General features: G+C 49.6%; 1 protein-coding gene across 3 annotated transcripts in view; it reads right to left on the bottom strand.

The window, feature by feature from the left end:
• PHF20 (PHD finger protein 20) overlaps positions 1–24,357 on the bottom strand; it is a 1,067,420-nt gene that overhangs the window by 88,844 nt on the left and 954,219 nt on the right. For all 3 annotated transcript variants that reach the window (XM_078652233.1, XM_078652235.1, XM_078652234.1), the window contains exon 19: positions 19,193–19,388. In XM_078652233.1, coding sequence (XP_078508359.1) covers positions 19,193–19,388 — 196 coding nt within the window. The remainder of the gene's footprint in view (positions 1–19,192; positions 19,389–24,357) is intronic.

The following is a 24,357-nucleotide window of genomic DNA, read 5'->3' as shown; positions in this document are numbered from 1 at the left end:
AGGGATGTAGGAAGGCTCACCTCACTGGAATAAATGGCGAAGCACTGCTCGGCCCACAGCTGCATCCTTCATCAGCTCAGTATCCAGGCAGTAGTGCCTGGTGAAGGTGTGCAGGGACTTCCAGGTCGCCGCCCTGCAGATGTCCAATACCGGCACTCCAGCAAACAGTGCCGCAGACGTGGACATGGCTCTGGTCGAATGAGCTTTGACTCGTGAGACCAAAGGCCGTCCGGCCTTGTCGTGACAAAAGGTGATCGCAGAAGAAATCCACCTCGAAATACTCTGTTTCGTCAGGGGCAAGCCTTTTCGTGGTCTACTGAAGGCAATAAAGAGTTGAGAAGACTTCCGGAAGTGTCGTGTCTTGTCGATGTAAAATTTAAGACAACTCTTCAGGTCTAGTGAATGCAGTGTCCTCTCGGCTGCAGTGGTAGGATTTGGGAAGAATGATCTAAGCACCACTGGTTCGTTAAGGTGAAAGTCCGAGGGGACTTTTGGAATGAACCGAGGGTTAGTCCGCAGAATGACCCTGTCTTCTCTGAATTGCATAAAGGGATCTTGGATGGAGAGAGCCTGCAACTCACTGACCCTTCTGGCAGAGGTGAGCGCCAGGAGGAGGGCCGTTTTCCAGGAGAGGAATTTGATCTCCGCTTTATGGATGGGTTCGAAGGGATGCTTCATTAACTGATGAAGTACCACATTGAGGTGCCACGATGGAGGAATTGGTCTTGGTCGTGGAAAGGACCTGTATAGGCCTTTTAGGAATTGTTTTACAAGCCTGTCCGCCCACAGGGACGGGCCCGTAGCAGTCCTCGTGAACCTGGAAATCGCCGCTAGGTGCACTTTGATGGATGCATGTGCGAGGCCTGATTGCGCAAGGTGCAATAGGTATGGCAGCAGCTGCTGTGGAGTGGTGTGGAAGGGGTGCAAGCCATTATCCACACACCAGGAACAGAATCGCTTCCATTTTAGTGAGTAGGTTTTAGTAGTGCTGTCCGCTCTAGCTTTCGCAAGGACGTCTCTGCACTCTTGCGGGATGTTCAGGTGGCTGAATTCGCGGTATTCAGGAGCCAGGCTGACAACTTCAGAGAGCTCAGATTCGGGTGGAGGACCTGCCCCTGGGACATCGTGAGCAGGGCTGGAAATTGCTGGAGGCGAAGAGGGGGCCGGGCGGAGAGGCGATGAAGGTCCGTGAACCAGTGTTGCCTCGGCCAGGATGGAGCAATGAGGATCAGAGTGCAGGGCTCCGACTTCATCTTCCTGAGAACCCTGGGTATCAATGGGAATGGCGGAAAGGCGTACGCAAATACGTTGCGCCATGCAATGGAAAATGCATTCCCGAGGGTTCCTGAGTGGTGATGCCTGCTTGCGAAGCTTGGGCATTTGGCGTTCTCTCTGGTGGCAAAGAGATCGATTCGCAGGGTGCCCCACTCCTCGAAGATCTGCTCCAGCACCTCCGTGTCCAGCTCCCATTCGTGGGAAGGAGACCTCTCTCTGCTCAGGGCATCCGCCAAGGCATTGTCCTTGCCCGGGGCGTACTCCGCTTGTAATGTTATTCCATGTTCCAGAAGCCAGTTCCAGACCCTTTGTGATTCTCGCGATAGTGAGATCGAACGGGTGCCCCCCTGTTTGTTCAGGTAGTGCATCGTCGTGGTGTTGTCCGTCCTGACGAGCACTGGGGAGTTGCGAATGCGCGGTAGGAACGCCTGGAGAGCCAGGAAGACCGCTCTCAGCTCCAGTAGATTGATATGGAGCTTGGTCTCCTGTGTCGTCCACTTGCCGTTGATTTGAAGTTCTTGGAGCACCGCTCCCCACCCTTCCAGGGATGCGTCCGTTGTTATGACGTGTGGTTCTGCAGGGAGGAGGAACGGCAGTCCCCTTGACAGGTGTTTGATTGAACTCCACCATTGTAAGTGGTTGATCATGGGTCGAGTGACGCGAATGCGGTCCTCGAAAGATCCCGTAGCCTGCGTCCATTGCCTTGTGAGTTGCTCTTGGAGAGGGCACATTTTGAGGCGGCAGTGGGGAATGAGCAGTATGCATGAAGACATCATGCCGAGGAGGGACTTGAAGGTGCGGACCGGCAGAGTCTTCCGCGAAGCCACTGATTTGGCCAGGGAGATGAGTTTGACCTTTCTCTCCTGAGAGGGGAAAGCTCTGACGCGTACCGTGTCCAGAGTCGCTCCAAGGAACGTGATGACTTTGGTGGGTTCCAGTGTCGACTTTTCGCGGTTGAGGGTCAAGCCTAGTCGGCGGAAAATATCCAGACAGGCGCTGGAGGATGAGGCTGCGGCGGTCGCGGATGGCGCTTTTACCAACCAGTCGTCCAGGTATGGGAACACCTGGTGGCCCTGTTGACGAAGGAAGGCTGCCACCGGGGATTGGCATTTGGTAAATATCCGTGGGGCAGATTTGAGGCCGAATGGAAGTACACGAAATTGGTAGTGTTGTCCTGCCACCGCAAACTTGAGGAACTTCCTGTGCCCTTTGAGGATAGGAATGTGGTAGTAGGCGTCCTGAAGGTCTAAGGACGTCATGTAGTCTCCTTCCTCCAGGAGACCCAGGATTTCCTGTAAAGTTACCATGCGGAACGATTGTTTCTTGAGGAACACGTTGAGTGCCCTGAGGTCCAGGATTGGCCGCCACTTTTTTCCTTTTTTGTGGATGAGGAAGAAGTGAGAGTAGAAACCTTTCCCCTTGTGGGCCTGTGGAACACTCTCTATCGCTCCCTTTTGTAACATGGAAGCTATTTCCTGAAGAAGCAACCGTAGGTGCCTGTGGGAACGTTTGCAGGGTGGTGTCGGTGGGGGAATTGAGACGAATTCTAGGGAATGTCCAAATTGAATGAGTTGTAGTACCCACCGATCCGTTGTTATGGTTTGCCAATTTTTCAGAAAGTTTGAAAGTTTTCCTCCAATTTGTAAAGAATGCAATGGTGGGTGGGCTAGCCATTGAGACGAGTCATTGGCGGTTGCCTGCAGGGCGTTTTTGCCTCTGTAGTTAGACTTGCCGTAGGAAGTCTGGCGCCCTTGTTGGTTTTGCCGCTGCTGGAATTGTGGTTTGCTTTGTGAGTACGAATAGGACGATCTATTTTGGTAGGAACCTCTATATGAAGGTTGTCCTCCTCCTCTGTTGCCACGAAAGGACTGGTTCCGAAATTGCAGGGTACCAAGAGCCATGGCAGTGTCCGTGTCCTTTTTAATAGTGGTGAGGGCCGCGTCAATTTGTTCACCAAAGAGGTGCTGGCCATCATAAGGTATATCCAGGATTCTAGTTTTTACTTCCTGGCGGAAGGAGGTGGCCTTGAGCCAACCCTGTCGTCTCAGTAATGCAGCACCTGCTAGATGCCTAAAACCAGTCATGGCAGCGTCAATCGCGCAGTCTATGAGTTCGGAGGCAGACGTTTGGCCTTCTAAGAGGAGCGAATGAGCCTCCCCTTTGAGATCTTCTGGCAGATTAGAAAGGTAGGGTGCAATGTCTGCCCAGAGTTGGCGATTGTAAGGGCCCAGAAGCGCAATTGAATTCGCCACCTTCACTGTCAGGGCCGACGTGGTAGTGAAGCGTTTGCCAACTGCATCCAGTTTCCTGCCTTCCTTGTCAGGTGGCGTCGACAGAGGCGATGCTGGGTTTCGCGAGTTCTTCTGTGCCGCTTGAGTCACTACAGAATCTGCCTTGGGGTGACCTGTGAGGCATGCTGGCGCCGAAGATGTTGCCTTGTACTTTTTGTCCAGTCTGGGCACCACCACTTGTATAGAAGCTGGTGTTTGCATAAGTTGTTTGCCTTGCTTCCAGATAAAGTCAATGATTGGGATAGATCTTGTAGACTTTTTAGTGGGCTCCTTGAAATCGTAAAGGAAGCATTCAGTCTCTTGTGTTTCCATAGACATATGGAACCTCTTGGCAGCCCTCTCTATGAGATTGTGGAATCCACCGATGTCTGCGGGTGGTGATTCCGAAGACTGTGGTTCTGGAGAGGCCGGGGAATGTGCCACATAGTCCTGGTCTGCTTCCGGGTTCGACTCGTCGTCCTGGACTTCACCCTCTTCCTGTTCTCTTTCTTCTTCCTCTTCAGAAGAGAGAACATCTGGTATTGGCACCTGTACCTTCTCAAGCACCAGTGGAGATGGTCTATGGCGAGGCAAAGGAGCGGGCACCTGTGCAGCTGGAAGTGCAGGTGCAGTGGGTTTCTCTGGAAACCTCTCTTTATAATCCTTTATTAGGAACTGGAGATCCGAGACGATGGATGCAGGGAGACACACCATAGGAGTAACCTGTGGCTGGGTGTCGACCAATTGTTCTACGCGGTCATCCTCTTCCGGCTCCTCATCTGTGGTTTGGCACTTAAGCACCAAGTCTGATGGGCTAGTTGCTTGTACATACGAGTCCTCATCCGACTCCTGGCCTTGCAGAATACAGGCTGGAGGTAGCTGTTGCACCATACTGGGCGACGTGAGGACTGGCGTAATCGGCCTTTTTGTGATTTTGACCGTGACATGGCTTACTTGAGGTGGAAAAGCATCCATGGCATGTGATAAGAGTGCAGACTCTTTCCATGGCCCAGTGGTCGTCGACGCTGGAGTCGACGGCTCCGTGTCATGCGCCTTCGTCAACGGTAATTTACCCGTCGTCGGCGGTGTCACTGTCGACAGTGTCTTCGTCAACGGCAATTTTTCCACCGTCGACGGTTTACCCGTCGTCGCCGGTTTTCCTGTCGTCGACGGAATGCTCCTCGTCGACGAGGTAGGCTTCGTCGACGGTGTGGTTTTCGTCGACGGTGTCGTCGTCGCTGGCTTCGACGACGGTCTCGTCGTCGACGGTAATATCTTCGTCGTCGACGGAGTGACTGGGATGGTCGACGGCGTAGGTCTACTCGCCGACGATGAAGGTGTCGTCCTCGCCGTCGAATAGGTAGCCGACGATGCCGTCGTCGACGTCGAGACGGTTTTTTGCACTGAATAAACCATCAACGATGTCGTCGTCGTCGGGATCAGCTGCTGCTTCCTGGTGACAGGAAGTTCCTTGCCAGACACTGAGGTCTTGCCCTCTGAGGACTTTTTGGAAGTCTTCATAGGAGGGGTGTCTGAGGGGCTAGGGGAAGAAACCCTTGGCCTCTTCAAGGAAAAATGGGAAATACCAGAGACACTCACCTTCCGACACCAAGTCATCTGTTTTGTCCTTGAGTCTGTTGAGCCAGAGTAGTAGGCGTCCTTCTCGGTCCTTGAGGGTCTTATTCGAGAAGGTCCTACATATCTTGCAGTCCTTGGCCCGATGGTGAGGGTAGAGACAGTATAAACAAGTTTCATGTTTATCCTCAACATGAAGTCTTTTCTTGCTGCAGGAGGAACAGGCCCTAAAAAGACCTTTCTTCTGGCTGTCAGACATGATATCCAAGTTGAATAAAGTCACTGAAGGAAAGAAGTTTCCTGAGGAGAACTCAGGTGGAGGCTCCCTAGCACAACGTGCGGTGGAAAATCTGAGAGACTTGGGCTCCTGACAGGAAGGTTCTAGAAGGAGGTGGTAGCTGATTGGTTGGTTCTCTTTACTTTGGTCCTTTGTACAAAAGGACACAGAGAGGCAACCAAAGTGGGACCCTTGGGCCTACCCTGTTTTGGTCCTTTTTACATAAGGACGTGGATAGGACACTAAGGAGAGTCCCTTATTCTTTTCTATGTATGTCTTAGGACATTACTTTTATATATACACCGGAGGCTCCCGTCTCGACGACGGGGAATGATTCAGGCATGTGAATCTATGAAAGACACCCAAATACTGGATAAACAGTAGCTAGTGTTAGATTCCTTACCTTAGAATATCCCCAGGCGTCAGACTGGATCCGGAAAGTTTTGCGTAGCAGTACCCCTGTGCGTCGGTAGGCGTCGTCTGTGGCTCTGCGTCAGTCTTCGGCGTCAGTCTTCCTCACGCGCTGACGTCCGTTCTTGTACATAGCTTTCCGCGCCAGGAACGCAGAGCCATGCCAGAGACCGACACTGGTGCCATAAAACTAGGGCCCTCAAAAGGAATACCTTAATCCTAGATGTCGGTTCGCAGAACGGGGAGGATGGGTGGGGCCGTAAGGAATCTAACACTAACTACTGTTTCTTACAGCTATATCGTTACCGAAGGTAAGTAACTTGTGCATCTGAAAGAAACAGGTTAGTGTTAGATTTCTTACCTTAGAATAGATACCCCAGCAATACCAACCCCAGTGGTGGGTCTGCAAACCAAGATCACACCAGAAAGTCCTGGAGAACGGAACGGCCGAAAAAGCCATCTCTCCGGACTTGTCTGTCCAGGCAGTTGTGTCTGGCAAACGTGTGCAGCAAGGCCCACGTAGCTGCCTGACAGATGTCCTGCAAGGGGACTCCCCGACCCAGGGCAGTAGTAGCCGCTGTGGCCCGAGTGGAATGGGCCCTCAGCCTAACAGGTTGCTACTTTTTAGCCAAGGAGTAACAGACCTTGATGCACAACACGACCCACTGAAAGATGGTTCGTTTGTGCACCGCCTGTCCCTTCTTTGCGCCCATGTATCCAACAAAGAGCTGGTCGTCCACCCGGAACTGGCGTATGCAATCAAGGTAGAAGGAGAGCGCACGTTTTGGGTCCAGACAGGTGGAGCCTCTCTTCCTCTTTCGAGGGATGCGGAGGCAGAAAGAAGGTGGACAAGATGATGGACTGCTGATGTGAAAGGCTGTAACCACCTTGGGCAGGAAAGAAGGATGCGTTCTTAAAACAACTTTGTCCGGATGGACAGAAAGGAAGGGAGGCTTACAAGATAGAGCCTGGCGCTCACTCACCCTCCTGGCAGAGGGGATGGAAACCAGGAATGCAGTCTTAAGAGTTAGAAAACGAAGAGGGCAATTGTGAAGTGGCTCGAAAGGAGCGCACATCAGATAGGTGAGAAAAAGGTTCAAGTCCCACTGAGGCATCACAAAAGGAACAGGAGGAAACATGTGCGTGATGCCCTTCAAGAATCTATTTACAACAGGGGACTTGAAAAGAGAAGGCTGATCAAGAAGCCTCAAGAAGGCAGAGAGGTAGACCTTAAGAGTGCCCAGAGCAGAGCCCTGCTGGGCAAGAGAAAGAAGGAAGAGGAGAACCTCTGAAAGGGGGGCAGAGAGAGGATCCACAGCCTTTGCTGTGCATCATGCCACAAATTTGTTCCACCTGAAGGCGTATACCAATTTTGTGGAGGGATGCCTGGCTGCCAGAATCATATCACAGACTTCAGGAGGCAAGTCAAAGGCCTCAACTGCCGCTGCTCAATCTCCACGCATGGAGATGGAGGCTGGACAGGTTCGGGTGGAGGACCGCCCCCTGCTGCTGTGAAAGAAGGTCCTCCTGAAGAGGCAGACGAATCGGGGGATCGACTGACATGCTGAGTAGCTCGGGATATCAGTACCTTTGTGCCCAATCCGGAGCCACAAGGATAACTTGGGCCCGGTCGCACCTGATCTCTTTCAGCACTCTGTGCAGAAGTGGCATAGGCGGAAAGGCGTACAACAGACCGCAGCTCCACTCGCGACGAAAAGTGTCTCAGAGTGAGTGCCGCCTTGGAAATTCCAACGCGCAGAACTGATGACATTGCACGTTCTCTTCGGTGGCGAATAGATCAAACCCAGGCTCTCCCCAATGCTGAAAGAGACCTTGCGCCACGTCCGAGTTCAGACGCCATTCGTGATCCATCATGCACCGCCGGCTGAGTTCGTCCGCCCTGGCGTTCAGAGAACCTGCCAGGTGCTGAACCACCAGGGTGACGCCCTGGGGTTCCAGCCATTGCCAGAGGCGCAGAGCCTCCTGACAAAGAGTCCACGACTCCACCCCGCCCTGTTTGTTGGAGTACCACATGGCGGTGGTGTTGTCCGTGAACACCTGCACTACACTCCCCCGGACAGAGGGGAGGAATGCCTTCAGTGCAAGTCGGATCGCCCGCAGCTCCAGAAGGTAGATATGGAGCGGGGACTCCTCCAGAGACCAGAGGCCTCTGATTTCCGCCTCTCCCATGTGGCCCCCCCACCAGCCCAGGAGGGATGCATCCGTCACTACTACGTGCTCCGGTTGGGGTAGGGAGAGGGATCTGCTGCTGACCCAATCGCGGTTCGTGAGCGACCACTGCAACTGTCTTGCAGTGCCCTCTGAGATCAAGCCATGGTCAGATAAGTTGCCCTGATGCTGGGCCCACTGAAACTTCAGGTCCCACTGCAGAGCCCGCATCCGCCACCTGGTGTGATGCACAGAAGGATGCAGGAGGCCATCAACCCCAGCAGCCGCAGCGTCAACCTGACCGAGACACGGGATAAAGGCTGAAAGATCGGAATCAGAGCCTGAATATCCCGTACCCGCTGTTCAGGAGGATAAACCCGAAACTGCGCCGAGTCCAGAACCTCTCCGATGAAGAGGAGCTTCTGAGAGGGGCACAGGTGTGACTTCGGCACATTGATGGAGAACCCCAGCAGGTGCAGGAGGTCGGCCGTAGTCTGGAGGTGGCTGACGACTGTCTGGGGCAAGCCTGCATTCAACAGCCAGTCGTCGAGATAGGGGAAGACTGACACCCCCGATCTGCGCAGATGAGTTGCGGCCACCGCCATCACTTTCGTGAACACCCGAGGGGCGCTGGTAAGGCAAAAGGGGAGCACGGTGAACTGAAAGTGCTCGTAGCCTACCGTGAACCGCAGGTAACGCCAGTGGGCCGGCAGGACGGGGATATGGAAATATGCGTTCTGCAAGTCCAACGCTACCATCCAGTCTCCTGGGTCTAGGGCAGCTAGGACCTGAGCGAAGGTCAGCATCTTGAACTTCTCCTTCCGGAGGAAGCTGGCGACGCTCCGGAGGTCCAAGATAGGGCGTAGGCCTCCTTTGCCCTTCTTGCGTACCAGAAAGTAGTAGGAGATGCAACCACTCCCTACTTTTGGCCCAGGAACGCGCTCGGTGGCCCCCTTGGTGGCCCCCTTGGCCAAGAGGGCCGCAACTTCCTCCTGCAGAAGTTTCAAGTGATCCCCCGACATGCAGCGGTACTGCGGTGGCATGTCTGGAGGAGTCGCCTCGAAGGGGAGGGAGTAGCCCCTTTGGACGATTTGCAGCACCCACCTGTCTGATGTGATGGTGCGCCAGTGGAGAAGGTGATGGCGAACCCTGGCAGATGCTGCGGGGGTGGATGTGGACTGGCCTTGCCGTTGTCCCCTGGCACTGCCACAGCGGTTCCCACATCCGCCACGCGGTTGGTTTTACGGCCTGTGGCTGGCAGGACGTGAAGGGGTGCCCCTTTCTTGGCCACGAAAGGTGCAAAAGGCAGAAGTTTGCTGGCGCTGGCCCAACAAGCCCAAGAACTTGGCCGTAGCCCTGGAATCCTTGAAACGCTCAAGCACACCATCTGCCTTGTCGCCAAAAAGGCGACGGCCATCGAACGGCTTGGACATCAGCAGACAAGTTGGCGGACCCGAGCCAGGCGTGGCGACGAGCCGCCACCGTCGTGGAAATCGCTCTACCTAGAGAGTCCGTGGTATCCAATCCATATCGTATGGAGTAACGCGCTGCATACCGCCCTTCGACAAAGGCTTGAGCGAGCTTTCCCCGGGCCTCCGCCGGACACTGCGGCAGCACGTCCGCAACCGGATCGCACAGAGGGTGGGTGTAACGGCCCAAAAGGCAGGCGGTGTTGACAGACCGCAGCCCCAAACTGAGTGAGAACAGCTTCTTACCAAACTGCTCATACCGTTTGGATTCCCGATCTGGCGGGGCAGTCGGGAATGCGGTCTGGGAATTAGAGGCCTGGATAACCAGACTCTCAGGGGTGGGGTGGGTGGACAGAAAGCATGGGTCGCCCGGGGCCTGGCGGTGGCGTGGGGCCACGTTCCGATCTACAGGAAGGCCTGTAGCTGGCTTGGACCAGGTGCCCAGCAGAACGTCCGAGAGGGCTTCATTAAACGGCAGGAGAGGCTCCGGGGAGCTTGCCTGCGGAGCACCTCAGTGAGGAGGTTAGTTCTCACGGCCGCGACGGGGAGCTCAAGAGCCAAGGCTTTGGCCGCCCCCGTCAACACCACGCTGTAAGCAGCCCCCTCCTCCGTAGCCACATTAGGAGGGGAGACAAATCCAGTGTCGGGCAAAGTGTCCAGTCCACTGGCCTCCCCTAGCTCAACTGCCCAGTCCTGACCCAACTTACACTCCTGTGCCAGAGGGTCCTCAGACCCCTCCCAGTCCTCCCCGACATCTATCTCCTGATAGTCAGGGTAAAATGATGGAGAATTGCTCATCCCTCGGCGTCGAAGCAGGCACCGGACAGCGCCGGTCCGACGCCGGATCCGGGGACGACGTCGTCGGCGAAACCCTTGGTGCCGGCGCCGGCAGAGGGGTAGTGAGGTCAACCCGCGTCGTCACGGATCCAGGCCTGGATCCTGAGGGGCCCTGCGGCGTCGGGACGAGTCATCGACGGCGCCAGGGCCGAAGCACCCAACCACGCCGGGGCTGGAGCCGCCGGCCCGCTTGGGCTCCCAGACGGATCCGCAGGGCCCGAAGGCGCCTCAGCGGAATCCGACGGAGTGAAGCGCGACCTCATGGCCGTGAGGAAGGCCCTGATCTCATCCGGCGTCACGTGCAACCCAGGGACCGGCGGGTATGAAGCTGGACGCGGCGCTTGCAGGTCCGGTGGAGCGGCGTAGGCGGTGTCGCCCGAACCGCCGGCCCCGTCACGCGAGCGTCGCGGGGAGTCAGAAGAGAGATGTTGCTTCTTCGACTTCTTGTGCCTCGACTTACCTGAGGACTTTGAACCCGACGGGTGGTGTCGACTCGCCGAGCTGTGATGACTGCGGCTCCGCGACCGGTCCCTCGACCTCATCCTGGACTGGGACCTCGAGCAGCGCGGGGCCGACTGCCGGAGCTTGAGTCGCTTACGGGACCGCTCCCGCCTAGCTTTCGACGTCAAGGCCCGGCAGTCAGGGCACGACATTTCATCATGGTCAGCCCGAGGCAATAAAGGCACCGACGGTGGGGGTCGGTAACCAACATCAGTCGGCTACAGTCGTCACAGGGCTTGAACCCAGGCATCCCTACTGGCACCGGAGTCGATAAATGACTCAACAAGATCCAAAATAGATTGAAAAAAGTTAGTCAAAGACTAAGGAGTACTGCTCTTCTGGGATCTGTGCTTGCTGGCGCGGAAAAAATAATTACTGACGTCAGAGGGCGAACGTGGCGTCTAAGTACTCCGACAACGTTAATTAACTGAAAAATGCATGTGCCTAGCAGGATTACTACATTTGCAGCACAGAAGAAAGGAGATAATGTTTGCAACACTTTTCTTCCCAGCGAATTCATGCATCTGCTTATTTTTCTGAAGGTAACATTAACGCAGATGCGGAGGTGCTGCATCTACTCCTAGTCAATGAACCTAACGAATCAAGAGGATGACTAACAGATCCGATTCTTGTACTTTGTACGTTTTTCCTGCTACCTGCTCTCTCTGGGTTTTATAAACTACAGCCTAAGGAAAATGGCCAGGGTAGTTTCCAAAATGCCTGGAGAAGTGGACTCAAGTTCTATTATCTCAAAGGCTGTGGTGGTCTCGGCCAGTGAAGGAGTTCCATCGATATTTAACTTTCAAGCAGTCCTATTAATTGCCTTATGAAAACAGATGATTTCAGGAAACCTGCATGATGTTTTAAATTTTGTAGATTGAATGGTATCCACTTGAATCAGAAATGGTTGTCTCCATAGTTAAAGTTCTAGATTTTTGCTTAAGAGCGAGACCTGCAAGTAGTGCCTTTGAAGAGGTGGGACTCCTGCCTCTGAGAAAAGGCCTTTATCAAGCTGTTAGCACACTATTCTCTCTCTTTGTTCCCTTAGCCTTCCCTACAGAGGAGGCACCAATAATGCTACAGCAGCATAACTGCCTTAGCTGTTTCAGGCTCAGGCAGCAAATGCTGAATGGGACTGCCACCGTCTTGTGACAGTATAGGCAGTCTGTTCTCAGAAACAGGGTTGTAGCACTTGGAGGAAGGAGAGTTGGACTTCCTCTTCTTACTCCTATGCTATGTGCTGCTAAGGTCATTTTCAGAACGGACTGACAACTTAACAATTAAGGAAATGCTGCTTCCCTTGATGGGAAAAGGTTCTCTCAAAGATCTTAATGTCAAATCGTTTGTGGTCAACAGAGAGCAGGATCGTTCTTTTTCCTAGGAACCAGTCAGGGTATTAGAAAATGTCACTGCAAGTCGTAAAGAAGAACCTTTTCCTCCGACACCTTGTGGTGAGTTAGGCATTCATATAAGACTGCAACTTCTATTTATCCAGCTGGTTCACTGTAGTTCTAAGACTATTGCTTAGGTTGCTATTATATCATTTTGTGCCATAATCCACACAATGGAACACAGACTACACAAATGCTGAGATCTTCCTTCTGGGTCTTCTTGCCACACAGGAAGATCACCTGTTAAAGAAAGCCAGAATGTGACACGAGAAATGGAAGCAGGGATATTTCAAGAGAAATGGAATGCAATCTGCTTTCAAAAAACAAAAATTGATTTTTGGGCTGGTCATTTAGCCAAAACAACTAGAAAGAATGTTCAGTTAAATAGCCAAAACAAAGGAAAACAGGCTTAGCAATCCTGACTCAGAGTCAAAACAAAACTACCCGAGTGACCCGGCAATTCATTATGGAGCCCCCTGGAACTCGTCAGTTACAGAGTTCACACATTTGAAAGAGCAAGCATTGGCAGACCATTTCCAGATTTTGTGTTTTTTTTTTTAAATCGTGTTTTTGAGTGGTATTTTCGATTAAATATACTTTAATAGTGACTGATGTATTTAGAATTGTCTTGAACACACATTAAAAAAACCCCAGTAAATATTGCTTTCAATGAGCATGTTTTGCTTCGAACATTGCTTTTCAACAACCAAAAGGTATATGGGATAAACAACTTGGCCACCTACATTACAAGGATATTGCAAGTCCTTGGGGAGTTCTGTGACTTAATAGAGGAATGATGCTGAATGCGGAGCTCCTTTATAGGGTCTCTGAGGTGATGCACAATATCTTTATAATGCACGTCCGGGATACTTTATTGCCTTATAATACATGTTGAACACCATCACTCTTCCCACAAAGAGGTTAAACTCCTGCCTGTAAAGAAAATCCTGCCTGTAGCGTGACAGGCCAAGGGGACAAGATCGAGAAGGGGGTAGTAGCACAGTACATAAAACGCATAGCTCCAGACATACGTTTTCTACGGGAAACGCACGGTGGAGTCGGGCTGCCCAAAGATGGAGTGGAGGGCTTCGTAAAATGCACAAAGCTAGAGGGCACACGGCAAGATGGCTGAGCTGTAGTGCAGCTCCGCCGGGCGAATTTACAATCCGTTAACAATCCTGCTTTCCCGATCGCATCTACCACTTGAAACAGAAGGGCAGTAAAGCGGAAATAAGCCGGATGGATTAGAAGCGTCCGGGTTGTGGAATGCTGCCCTAGTCATCGAGAACCCTGCATTGACAGATTGAGGGCCCGGGGCGGCACCATGGCAGCCCACCAGAGACCCTGAAAATCAGATTGGCGCGGATCGGACCGGCTCGCCGCAAGAAATAAGCTGTGCTACTCACTGCAAGCGATCCCCGACAGAGGCCCCCACCATTGCTGCTGTAGTCATCATCCTTCGGGACGGTCGGTGAGTGAGCAGGAGGCGGCATGGCTGATCGGGGAGTGCTGATCAGGCTGCGAGCCCTCTCCTTTACCAGCCGCCGTGCAGCGATTGCGAGGACATCAGAGTGATGTAGGCCCCTCCAAGAGCTGAAGTGGGCATTGCTGTGCAGACAACATCTGCCGGTGAGTGCTGGGACACGCACTGCGGACGGCCTATGCTGGTGGCATCTGTAAGCGCGATTCAATCTTGCCGCCCCCTGCGTAGCCCGAACTGAGACTGGGTGTGTAGGTGAGCACTGGATTATATGAACCCAGGAGCACCCCGGCGTGTTTCCGTGGCACAGGTGTGAACTCACTGATAAACCAAATCATCACTGTGTATGGATAGTGCGATCTCAATGCACGATTATCGATCTGCTAGGCAGAGTGAAAATGGCCCCATGTGTGCTTGCAGCAAAATTGGGGACTCCGCTCCGAAATAAGGGCGTTGGTGCAGCTGACACTTTAGGCCAACATTGAGGTGTGTGCTCTGGGAGAGTGGTGGAAACACGCATATTGGATGTGGAGGATGGCTTACAACAAACTGCCTCCAAGACCCTTGACATGGAAAAAGTGCGAGCCATTATATAAGCTAAAAATGAGGACCTGGAGGCCAGATCCAGACGCAACAATCTAAGGATTACTGGTCTGCCAGAATCCACAAACACCGAGCGACTGGAGTCCTATATAGAGGCGATACTACATGAGATCTTTGGGGTGGAACATTTATCCCAATAACTGATCGTGAAGCGTGCGCACCGTTTTCTGGCTGCTCGTCCTCCCCAGGTGCCCCTCCATGACCGATTATTGCACGCCTGTTGAATTACAGGGTTTGTGACTCAATTCTCCGTATGTCAAGGGAAAAGGGTACTATAAGCTATCAGGGAAACAACCTGGCTTTCTATCCGGATTTCACTGCCACGGTCCAAGCTGCAAGAAAAGAGTACCAGGCAGTCAAGAAACTCCTAATGGCAGAAAGAGTGCCATAGGCCATGCTATGCTAAGCGAGGCTGTGCATTGGTGCAGAGGGAAACACTAATCCTAAGGCTGCGATGGAATATGCCAAGACTCAAATGCAGGGACCGGGAGGCCCCAGGCACAGCAGAACAAGAAGACTGAGAATCTCAGAACCCTAAGCATGGCTATGTCAGCTGGGCACCATGGTTGGGTAGGGGGTTGAGTCTAGTTCCCAGTTACGATTGTTTTTTTGAGGACAGATGAACGTGGAAGTTGTAATATGGCACTCTTGTGTGTTGATCAGACTGGCTGTTCAGATTATTGCTACGCAGATATGATATCAAGTTACTGCTCAAACAAATGATAACCACTGCCCTTCTCTAGCTTGAAAAGTAATAATTTTGGGAAAACCACTGTTGCAGTTTGGCCGCCTCCCTTTGCATCTGGAAGGTTAAATGTGCTCCAGCGTTCCCCCATGGGTGTTCCCCACAGTTACCTGCAGACATGTTTTGCATTTGTGAGTTGTTCTGGAGATTTTGGAATGGCTTTAGCAAGTTGGGGGCGCTGAAGTGGGCGGGGGTTGGTACTGGGAGGACGGGAACTATGGAACTGTTTTACGTGGCAAATTACAATTCAGACCTCAAACTGACTATCGAAGTTTTGCCTCAATCCTATGATGCAACACGTATGTAGATCACTAGGCTTACATGACACTACAAGATACTGAAACAATCACGTTTGAAGTGGAATGTGCGTGGGCTTAACTACCCTAAAAAGATAAAAAAAGGTGCTAGTGTATTTAGATAGACATGATCTAAAGATCGCCCTCATTCAGGAAACACATCTGACAAAGCAATCTGAGACCAGAGTAGGTACGCAATGGACCAGATATAGACTGGCATCCTCCTATTCTTCATACGCAAGGGGGGTAATCACACTAATAAAGAAAAACCTTCCTTTCACCATGATCAAACACTGTACAGACACTGCTGGCCGTTATGCAATCACACATGGCAAACTAGCCGGTTCACAGGTGACTATAGCGAACGTCTACGGACCTAACAGACAATCCCGGCTTCTTTGAAAATATATTTTCTATACTGCTCGATTGATTGGCCCGAAGCTGAAATAATATGAGATGGGGATCTGAATACACATTTGGACCCCAGCAAATATAAATCGAGCAGGCAAGGAGGACAATCACCTAAAGCAGCTCAGGTCATTAATGATGGGATGTCTGAGCTGGGCCTCAGAAACATGGCGCCTTCATAATATTGAGAGATTGGAGGGCACACATACTTCTACCGTGCATGGCACCTGGTTGCGGCTGGACTATTGGTTGCTGAGTGGGGGCGCGAATGCCTGGGTCTCCGCAATAGATACGTTACCCAGAACGCTAACAGATCATAACCCCGTTAGGCTTACACTGCGCATTCCACAAACCATCCATCGTCAGTTCACATGGCATTTTAGATCTGAAGCGCTACTTGATCCATTATACGCTACCACAATACGGGAGGCTATAGTACAATATTTCGACCAAAATAATGGATCTTTTGACAGTGCTGCCGTTCTCTGGGAGGCCTTCAAGGTCGCTATTAGGAGAAAATGCATTGGCACATCAGCGGGAATCCTAAAGGATATTCGTGTCAATTGAAAAAACACCGGCTCAGCTTGAGCGAGACTCTCCAATGCACACGGACGTTAGCCCAAATCAAGGACTCTCTACTTGAGGATAATGAACTGGCGGCCGGAGAAATTCGCTATCTGTCCATGAGACATGTGGCCCGCACATATGGTGAAGGTGGTCTAGCAGGACATAATTTCGCTACTAAGATCAAAATTCGAACAGAGACACAAACAATAACTAAAATACAGATGATGCCAGGAGGGATCATCATACCACACAAGATATTCTCACACATCTCCGAAATTGCTACGCGGAACCGTATACCTCAAAGGGAGGCACTAACTTTAAGGAACTGGATGGCTACCAAGCAGACATTGCAATTGCATGGCTGTCCGAAGGACAAAGGGAGTATCTAGGTCATCCAATTGCCGCGGCTGACATCCGTGAGGTGATTCGAACTCTACCCAATAAGAAAGCACCGGGGCCGGACGGACTTACATGTGAATTCTAAAAGGAATTTTCAGATGAACTGATACACTACGTTAGAAGCGAGGAAGCTTATGAATCAGGTAGGCTACCACTAACGGAAGCCCTGATAATCATTTTATTGAAAAAGGACCAACTGCCTTCCCGCTGCGACTCCTATCGTCCATTGTCTCTTATTAATATAGATGCAAAAATCCTGGCCACCAGACTTCAAACGCTGATGCCGAACTTGGGCCTCCCAGACCAATCTGGATAGGTCCACATCATACAACTTGCAAACAATATTCGCAATGTTCCATACACTCGATCCTGATCTACAAGCTGCAGCAGTGATGCTTAATGCGCCCAAAGCCTTTGACTCTATGGAGTGGGGCTATTTATTCCAAATACTAAAACATATGGGGTTCCCTGACATTTATAGCAATTGGGTGTGACTGCTGTACACTGACCCCACGGCATGGGTTAGTGTGGATGGTATTACATCGGACCCTATCCAAATGGGCAAGGAACCAGGCAGGGATGTCCCCTCTCACCACTTATTTTCGCCCTGGTGTTGGAAGCCCTTGCATGCATCATTAGACAGTGGCATAGTGCGGTGGCCATGAGTTTTGTACATCGCCCCGTGAGCATATCGATATACGCGGTAGATATGCTGCTTTTTATTAGGGAACCACAACCTTTATGGCACCAGTGCTATACGAATATATCCAGTTTGGGCTTTTCTCTGAAATTAGCATTAATTGGAACAAATCTATGGTAGTGCCGCTGACTGCAAATACCACCCCTCATACTCTGGAGTTTCCCCTTGTATGGTCGTCAGAACCTGTTAAATACCTGGAGGTATGGGTTCATTGGGATTCCAACACAGTCATAAAGGAGAATTATGGCACTGCATGCACTGTGTTGGAGCAACTGGTGGCTAGATGGTCAACGCTGCCTTTGCACTGGCAGACCGCATAGCCCTCATTAAGATGGTTGTCTAACCAAGATATTTGTACCTGTTCAGCAACATACCCATAAAACTGACAATTTCCTTTTAAAACTCTGCATGGATATAGGACCGTGTGTACTGTAGGGACAATCTTGTACTATATGCAGAGGAGCTGCCTGCCCCCTCGAGACCCAAAGACATCTGGGAGCCCTTATTGCAATCTCACGGTCCACTGAACAAGAAACGTCATCTGAAAATGCAGAAAAGTAGTACTGTACATGTATACTGATGGTTCAGCAATTTATCACACTGAAGAAGGCAAATGATTAATTGTAATATATAGCCACGGGTGGTTTGTTCTACTAGGTTTTCGTAATGTATGTGACGTTGACCTTGTATACAATGTATGCATAAGAACTAAAAATAAAAAAATTAAAAATACAATTTATACTATGTTCATTTTAAAACAAAATAAAAATTTCTTAAACAAAAAAAAAAAAAAAAAAAAAAAATTAAAATAAAAAAAAAAATGCACAAAGCTGGGCAGAGGGCGCTCCGGCTTCCATGAAGGGAGGGAAGCTCAGAACCGTTCCAGTAGGCTTCGTGGCCGGAGGCGAAGGACGACAACCTTCCGCATCCCATGTCGCGTCAGCTGATTGATGGAGAGAAGGCGAAGAACGACAGTGCTTCTTCGCCCTCTTCTTGTGCTTCGATTTACCCAATGATGAAGACTTCGAGGAGGAATGATGGTGGTGACTAAAAGGCCAGTCCCGTGACCTTCCTCTCTACCAGGACCTCGAGCAGAGCTGACTGCCGGGCCTCCAGAAGCATTCGGGCCAGCTTGCGCAAAGTCTTCGGGTTCATGGCCCGACAGTCGGAGCATGACTTCAGGTCGTGTTCGCGTTCCAGGCACCAGAGGTGCAGGCCGTGACCAACATCAACTTGTGACAGGAGTCACAAGGCTTGAAGCCGGTCCAACAATGGGACATCCCTATGTGCACCAGGAGTCAAACGACTCGAAAAAAGTCAAACAAGTCTGCGCTGGCTGACGCGGAAAAAGAAAAAACTGCCGTCAGCGCACAGTGGTTGGCGTCTAAGTAGACTCCGCGACGTAATTCCGGCGACCACGATGCTAACAATGGACGCAGAGTCGACCGACGCCACCTACCGACGCGCAGGGCTACTGCTAAAGAAAAAAATCTCTGGATCCAGTCCGACACCTGGGGGTAATTCGAAGGTAAGGAATCTATAACTAATAATCTCTTTCAGATTTATGCAGTAATACATTTACTAAGTATACTTCATGAGGAGCAAGAACATATTCAGATAGAGGCAACAAAGTAGAGAATGCTTTTAATGCCAACACCCCTTTTTTCATATTACCCTGTACAACACCTAGCTCTGCACGATGTTGTATAAATAAACAGCAAATAATTTGAACCTTTTTTGCAGGGCCTTTTGAACTAGGCACAGTTTTTAAATTTATAATTTCTTTCAACTAAAACACAAGTGACTGAAAAGCACTTACTGTAAAACGCTCATCTTTAATTGGAGTCCGTGCAGTAATTCTATTACACGATGCACATCACCAAGAAGCTGGTGAGTGGCTATAATTTTCTTGGCGTTTTGATGGGAATAGTTTTCCTCCAAAAATGATAAGCCATGCAAGTGTCCATTCTTCAACCACTCTTTGTCATACCAATATTTCAAGCCAGATCTCTGACCTAAAGGCAAAACATTTAAAGGTCTACAATAAAAATTACTGACTTTTTACCATAATCCTTTTTAAGTCTAACATAGTGCATTGTGTGTCCGACAGCTGTATAGGACCAAGGCGGCTACACTCAGATTGCCTGTTGTGTGTGTATGTATGTACATTTTTAGTGCATGTTAACTATTAACATATGATAAAACATCTATATATATATATATATATATATATATATATAAATAAATAAATAAATGTAGTCATTAACAAATGTTGCTGTATATAATATATAAATTACTATTCCAGTATAAATAAAACACCTTAAATAATGTAAATTAGACAGAAAAATGAAGTTTGTTTTAAAAGACAGTGGAAACAGTCATGGACTGCACAATGTTCACAGTTTCAAACAATTTAAATATATAATTAAAAAAAAAAGGAAAATATTTTTGTGGACTTGTTTATTGCAGCAAAGTGAAGCAACACAGGTGAGGAAGCTGCAGTATAACACAGGTGAACCAGCTAACAGACTGCTGTTGCAAGTACATTTTACTCAGCATATTGGACATTTATCTCACATGAATCCAGAAAATATTTGTGAATTTACAGAAAAAGGACCCGCGCTTCTAGAGCACTTTCTATTTTTCCAAGAGATAACCATGATAAAAAATAATTTCCTTGCAAACATGATTCATCAATTCCCAGCGATGAGAATAGCGATCAGAAGTTAAGAGCTTACTATCACATTACAACACATAATTCCTTAAATCAGTAGGATTCCACTAATAAATTATTTATATTGTGACTAAAATCTGAAATCGTCCTTTTTATATGCTCATCATTGTGCCCTTAAAGCCAGTCATTAACTGTAATACATTATTGGAGCCAAAAAACAGCAGAACTTTATAACCAAAAAAAAATCACTCTGGTATGCTTCTTGTAACTTTCCATCTAAGTAATCCAATGAAAAACTTCATATCACAATTAGGTGAAATTCCTGCTATTTTTTTAAGAATTTGAGTTAAAATTCTAATATTGTCCGAGGAGGGTTGCTGACACTCCCAGGTAGCTGCTGACCACGGTGGAGCAGACTCCACTCAATCAATACCTACCTAGGAATGCCCACCCACCACCTCAGATAATATGGTTTACACACTATACTCTTCCTGAAATAGGAAAATGTAGCCTGTCCTTGGTAATAACTGAAATAAACAACGATCATCTAAGGGCAACACTTCATTTATGCTAAGGAAAGATGAATACCTCGGACTCCTCTTAAGGGGTGACTAGGTTCGCATACCTACAGTGGAGGTTGACCACCTATGTGCTTTTTATGGCAAGAAGAATTGTCTTGCTTGACAGCTTCATTGTGCCCATTTCTGGGATACTAAATATTCTATAACTTTCTAAACATGTATATTTAATTGGGGTGGGCAAATAATTTCACTCTCTCAGCAGAGTATGCCCGACTGTGTTCCACCTGGAACGAGGAGTTCCGGCAAACTCTGCCAACTGCAGCGTTGTGGATTTTTTTCTTGTATGCGTCTCGCCAACATTAAGTTGGCGAACGCTAATTTGCATCCCCTATTGTGATTTTTGGGTGGCATGTGCCACCATGCACGCTGAAAAGCTGCCAATCGAGTAGAAAATCTACTTTGCTTATCCCAACACAGTGGTACAAGCCTTGGTCTCGTATGATGAGCCCACAGTGCTTTCAAGGATTGCTTGATGTCTAGTGTGTAGCAGACATTAATGCAAATGATTATCCACCTTGACTAAGTCTTTTCATGCAAAGCCCTACCTTTGCCCCCGAGCACCCCAGAAAAAGCTGTTCCGTGCATCCGATGGTCTTTGGTGTGATCGATGTAAGAGCTTAAGGTCCCTTTTGGGGTCCTGCGTATGGAACCTTTCCTTCTAATTCAAGGGCTCAGATTGGGCAAAGAATGTTGGGAGGGTGATACACTGCCAAACATGTTAAGGTGTCCCGACGTAGCAAAAAGGTCACCCTGGTCCGTAACATCAGTTTATCCAAGGGAAACATGTGGTAGTGTGATTGTATAGAGATAGCCTGGAATTCACTTATGCGATGAGCTGGCAATCATAAGGGAGAAAGATTTGAGAGTTAGGAGATGCAAAAAGCAGAGGCACCTCGCCTCAAAGGGGATGACCAGAGGAAAGTAAGTACCAAATTAAGATCCCACTATGTCATCACAAACCGTTTGGGAGGAAAATTATATCAAACATTTAATGAACCACATCACAACATGTGAATAGAACATGGATGGTTGGTTGGTCAAATGCAAGAAGGGCAAAAGCGCCGACAAATAACCTTTACCTGTGCCCACTGCAAGACCTTGCTGAGCCAAAGACAAAATAAACAATAAAACATGCAACAGTTTTTCTACCAAAGGATCAGTTTTGTAGATTCCACACCATGCCACACTTCTTTCCTAGTGCCCAGCGTAAATGGACTTTGTAGATGCACTCCTGGCCGTGAGAATGACATCTACACAGGTGCTGGATCAAAAGCAGTCACCTGGCATTGCTCAATCTCCATGCATGGTGGTGTAGATTGTACTGGTCCGGGTGGAGAATCCAGCCATGCTGTTGTGACAGAAGATTGTCCCAAAGCAGTAGACAGATTGGAGGACAGATGTGCATGCCCAAAAGTTCTAGGTACCATACTCTCCTGGCTAAATTTCCAGCCACTAGGATCTTCAGAACTCTGGGCAGGAGAGTCAAAGGCAAAAAAGGCATACAGAAGTACTGTGCTAAGCTTTAGTCTGAATGCGCCTTCTAGAGAGCGTTTTTGTGAACTTCAACGTGTTGAAATTTTTACACTACACATACTCAACAGAGGTGAAAAAATCCAGCCAGGGTTCTCGGCAAAGTCACAAGATACCCTACTCCACCTTAAGATGCACCCCCCCCGCACCCCCCATTCGTGATCCCCCAGGCATCGCTGACTGAACTCGTCCACCCTGGCGTTTAAAGATCCCACCAAGTGGTTCAAGATCAGGGAGATGACCGGACACTCCAACTGACTCCATAAGCAAAGTGTCTTTCTTTGCTTATTTAAAAACAGGGAACAGTGAAAACAGAGTGGTGCCTACAACCCTAGCCGGGCCGGCAGCATAAACCCTGAGGATGACACCCAACCAGTAAGCCGAGAGATACACAGCAAGTCACCTACAACAACTTCGGGCTGGCTGCTTAAACAATGATATTGCTCACAAAGTAAGGGGATCTGGGGGATATGAAACCATATGAAGCAGGGGGGCCTGAGTCATGATCTGCAGCAGTAAACGTGATGTACGAATGTCTTCATGCCAGCATTATCTGGGCACATGCTATCCTGAGTCCTCACTGTGACGCTGAAGAGGCGGCTACTCCCAGGTATCCCCCCCCACCAGGCGCGCAAAGATGCAATGCAAGGGCAACATTCAGATGAACGTGTGTGCAAAGTGTCCTTTAACACAGTACCTAGGACCTCACTCCACTCTTCTTGTGGCAGTAGCACAAGGCGATGGAGCTGTCCACAAGAACCTGTACTAGCCTTGCTTTAGCTGATAGTAGGAAGGCCTTCAATGCCAGACAAATGGCCTGCAGCTCCAACAGAACAATGTGAAGCCAGACTTCCACCGGAGATAAGAGCCCTCTGATCTTCATCCTCTCCCAGATCACCTTTATAACTCAGCAGTAACACATTTGCTACTAACGTCAGCTCTGAATGTGGATGGGAGATGGGTCTGCCAATAGCCAGGTTATAGTCAAGGAGCCACCACTCCAGAACGTGTGCAGTCTACTCTGAAACATGGAGGACATCTGACAGGTTTTCTTAGTGCCGAGCCCACTGAGACTTCAGATTCCACTACAGAGCCTGAATATGTCACCTGGCAAAGAATAGAAGCAGGATGATTGAAGTCAAGCGGTCAATAACCTTCATCGCTGCTCTGAATGAGATGCAGGACTGAGGCTGAAACATCATGATCCTAGCCTAAATGTTCTTGACTTGTTGCTACAGAGGAAAGGCCCTAAAAAGTCCAGTGTCCGAACTGCTGCTATGGAATCTAAAGACCCAGTTCAAATCAGTCTCGCTAGGAAAAGTTACAAGAAAATTCAAGCTGTGGCACGGGAAGCACATGAATTTAATTTCTGGAGAGACCTAATGGACGCTAGCTCCAAAAAAGATAGGAAGGGCTTCTGGAATTTGTTGAGAGGCAGGGATAGGCCTGTCGATTCACAATTGACTTGTAACATCACAGGGGAGGCCTGGTTTGCTCATTGTTCCCCGCTCTACTCCATTCCTTCAGGGGGACCAAGACAGAACAGGGGTCCCAGGCATAGAGTGCCGGCCGGTATTACAGACACTGACCACTCTTTTGCAGCTAAGGAAGTTGAAGGAGCAATTAGATGCCTTGTTGCCAACAAGGCTGCAGGTCCAGATGGCGTCCCGGGTGATTTGTTACGGGTCAACTCAGAGGCGTGGAGCACACTTATTGCCCTACTTCTGAATGAGGCCATGTCTGGTGGATGCCTCCCGGACTCTTGGATGGGTGCGGAAGTCGTCCCGATTTTTAAGAAAGGCTGTAGGGACGACCCAGCCAACTATCGACCCATTAGCTTGCTAGACTCCACCCAGAAGGTAGCAGGCAAAGTTGTCTTAGGAAGGATTTTGAATTGGGCCGAAGAAAATCAGGTTCTGTCTGACCTTCAGGCTGGTTTTAGATCAGGAACTGGCACTATTGAACAGACATTCCGACTTTTAATGCTTTATTGGAAAGTGGTCGTACTGGGCAAAGGCAGTCTGTATCTCGCATTCATAGACCTGCGGACTGCCTTTGACCTAGTCCCACGCGACCAATTGTGGGATGTCTTAGTGGGTTTGGGTATCCCTCCGTATTTGCTGGCTTTGCTTATCAAGTTCCATGAAAGCAACTTTGCACAAATCAGATGGGGCGAACAGGGCCAAAAAACATCTCGCA

The sequence above is a fragment of the Lissotriton helveticus genome, chromosome 7 (assembly GCF_964261635.1).
Source record: "Lissotriton helveticus chromosome 7, aLisHel1.1, whole genome shotgun sequence".
NCBI lineage: Eukaryota > Metazoa > Chordata > Amphibia > Caudata > Salamandridae > Lissotriton > Lissotriton helveticus.
The sequence above is the reverse complement of the archived record's forward strand: the minus strand, read 5'-3'. Positions and strand labels throughout refer to the sequence as shown.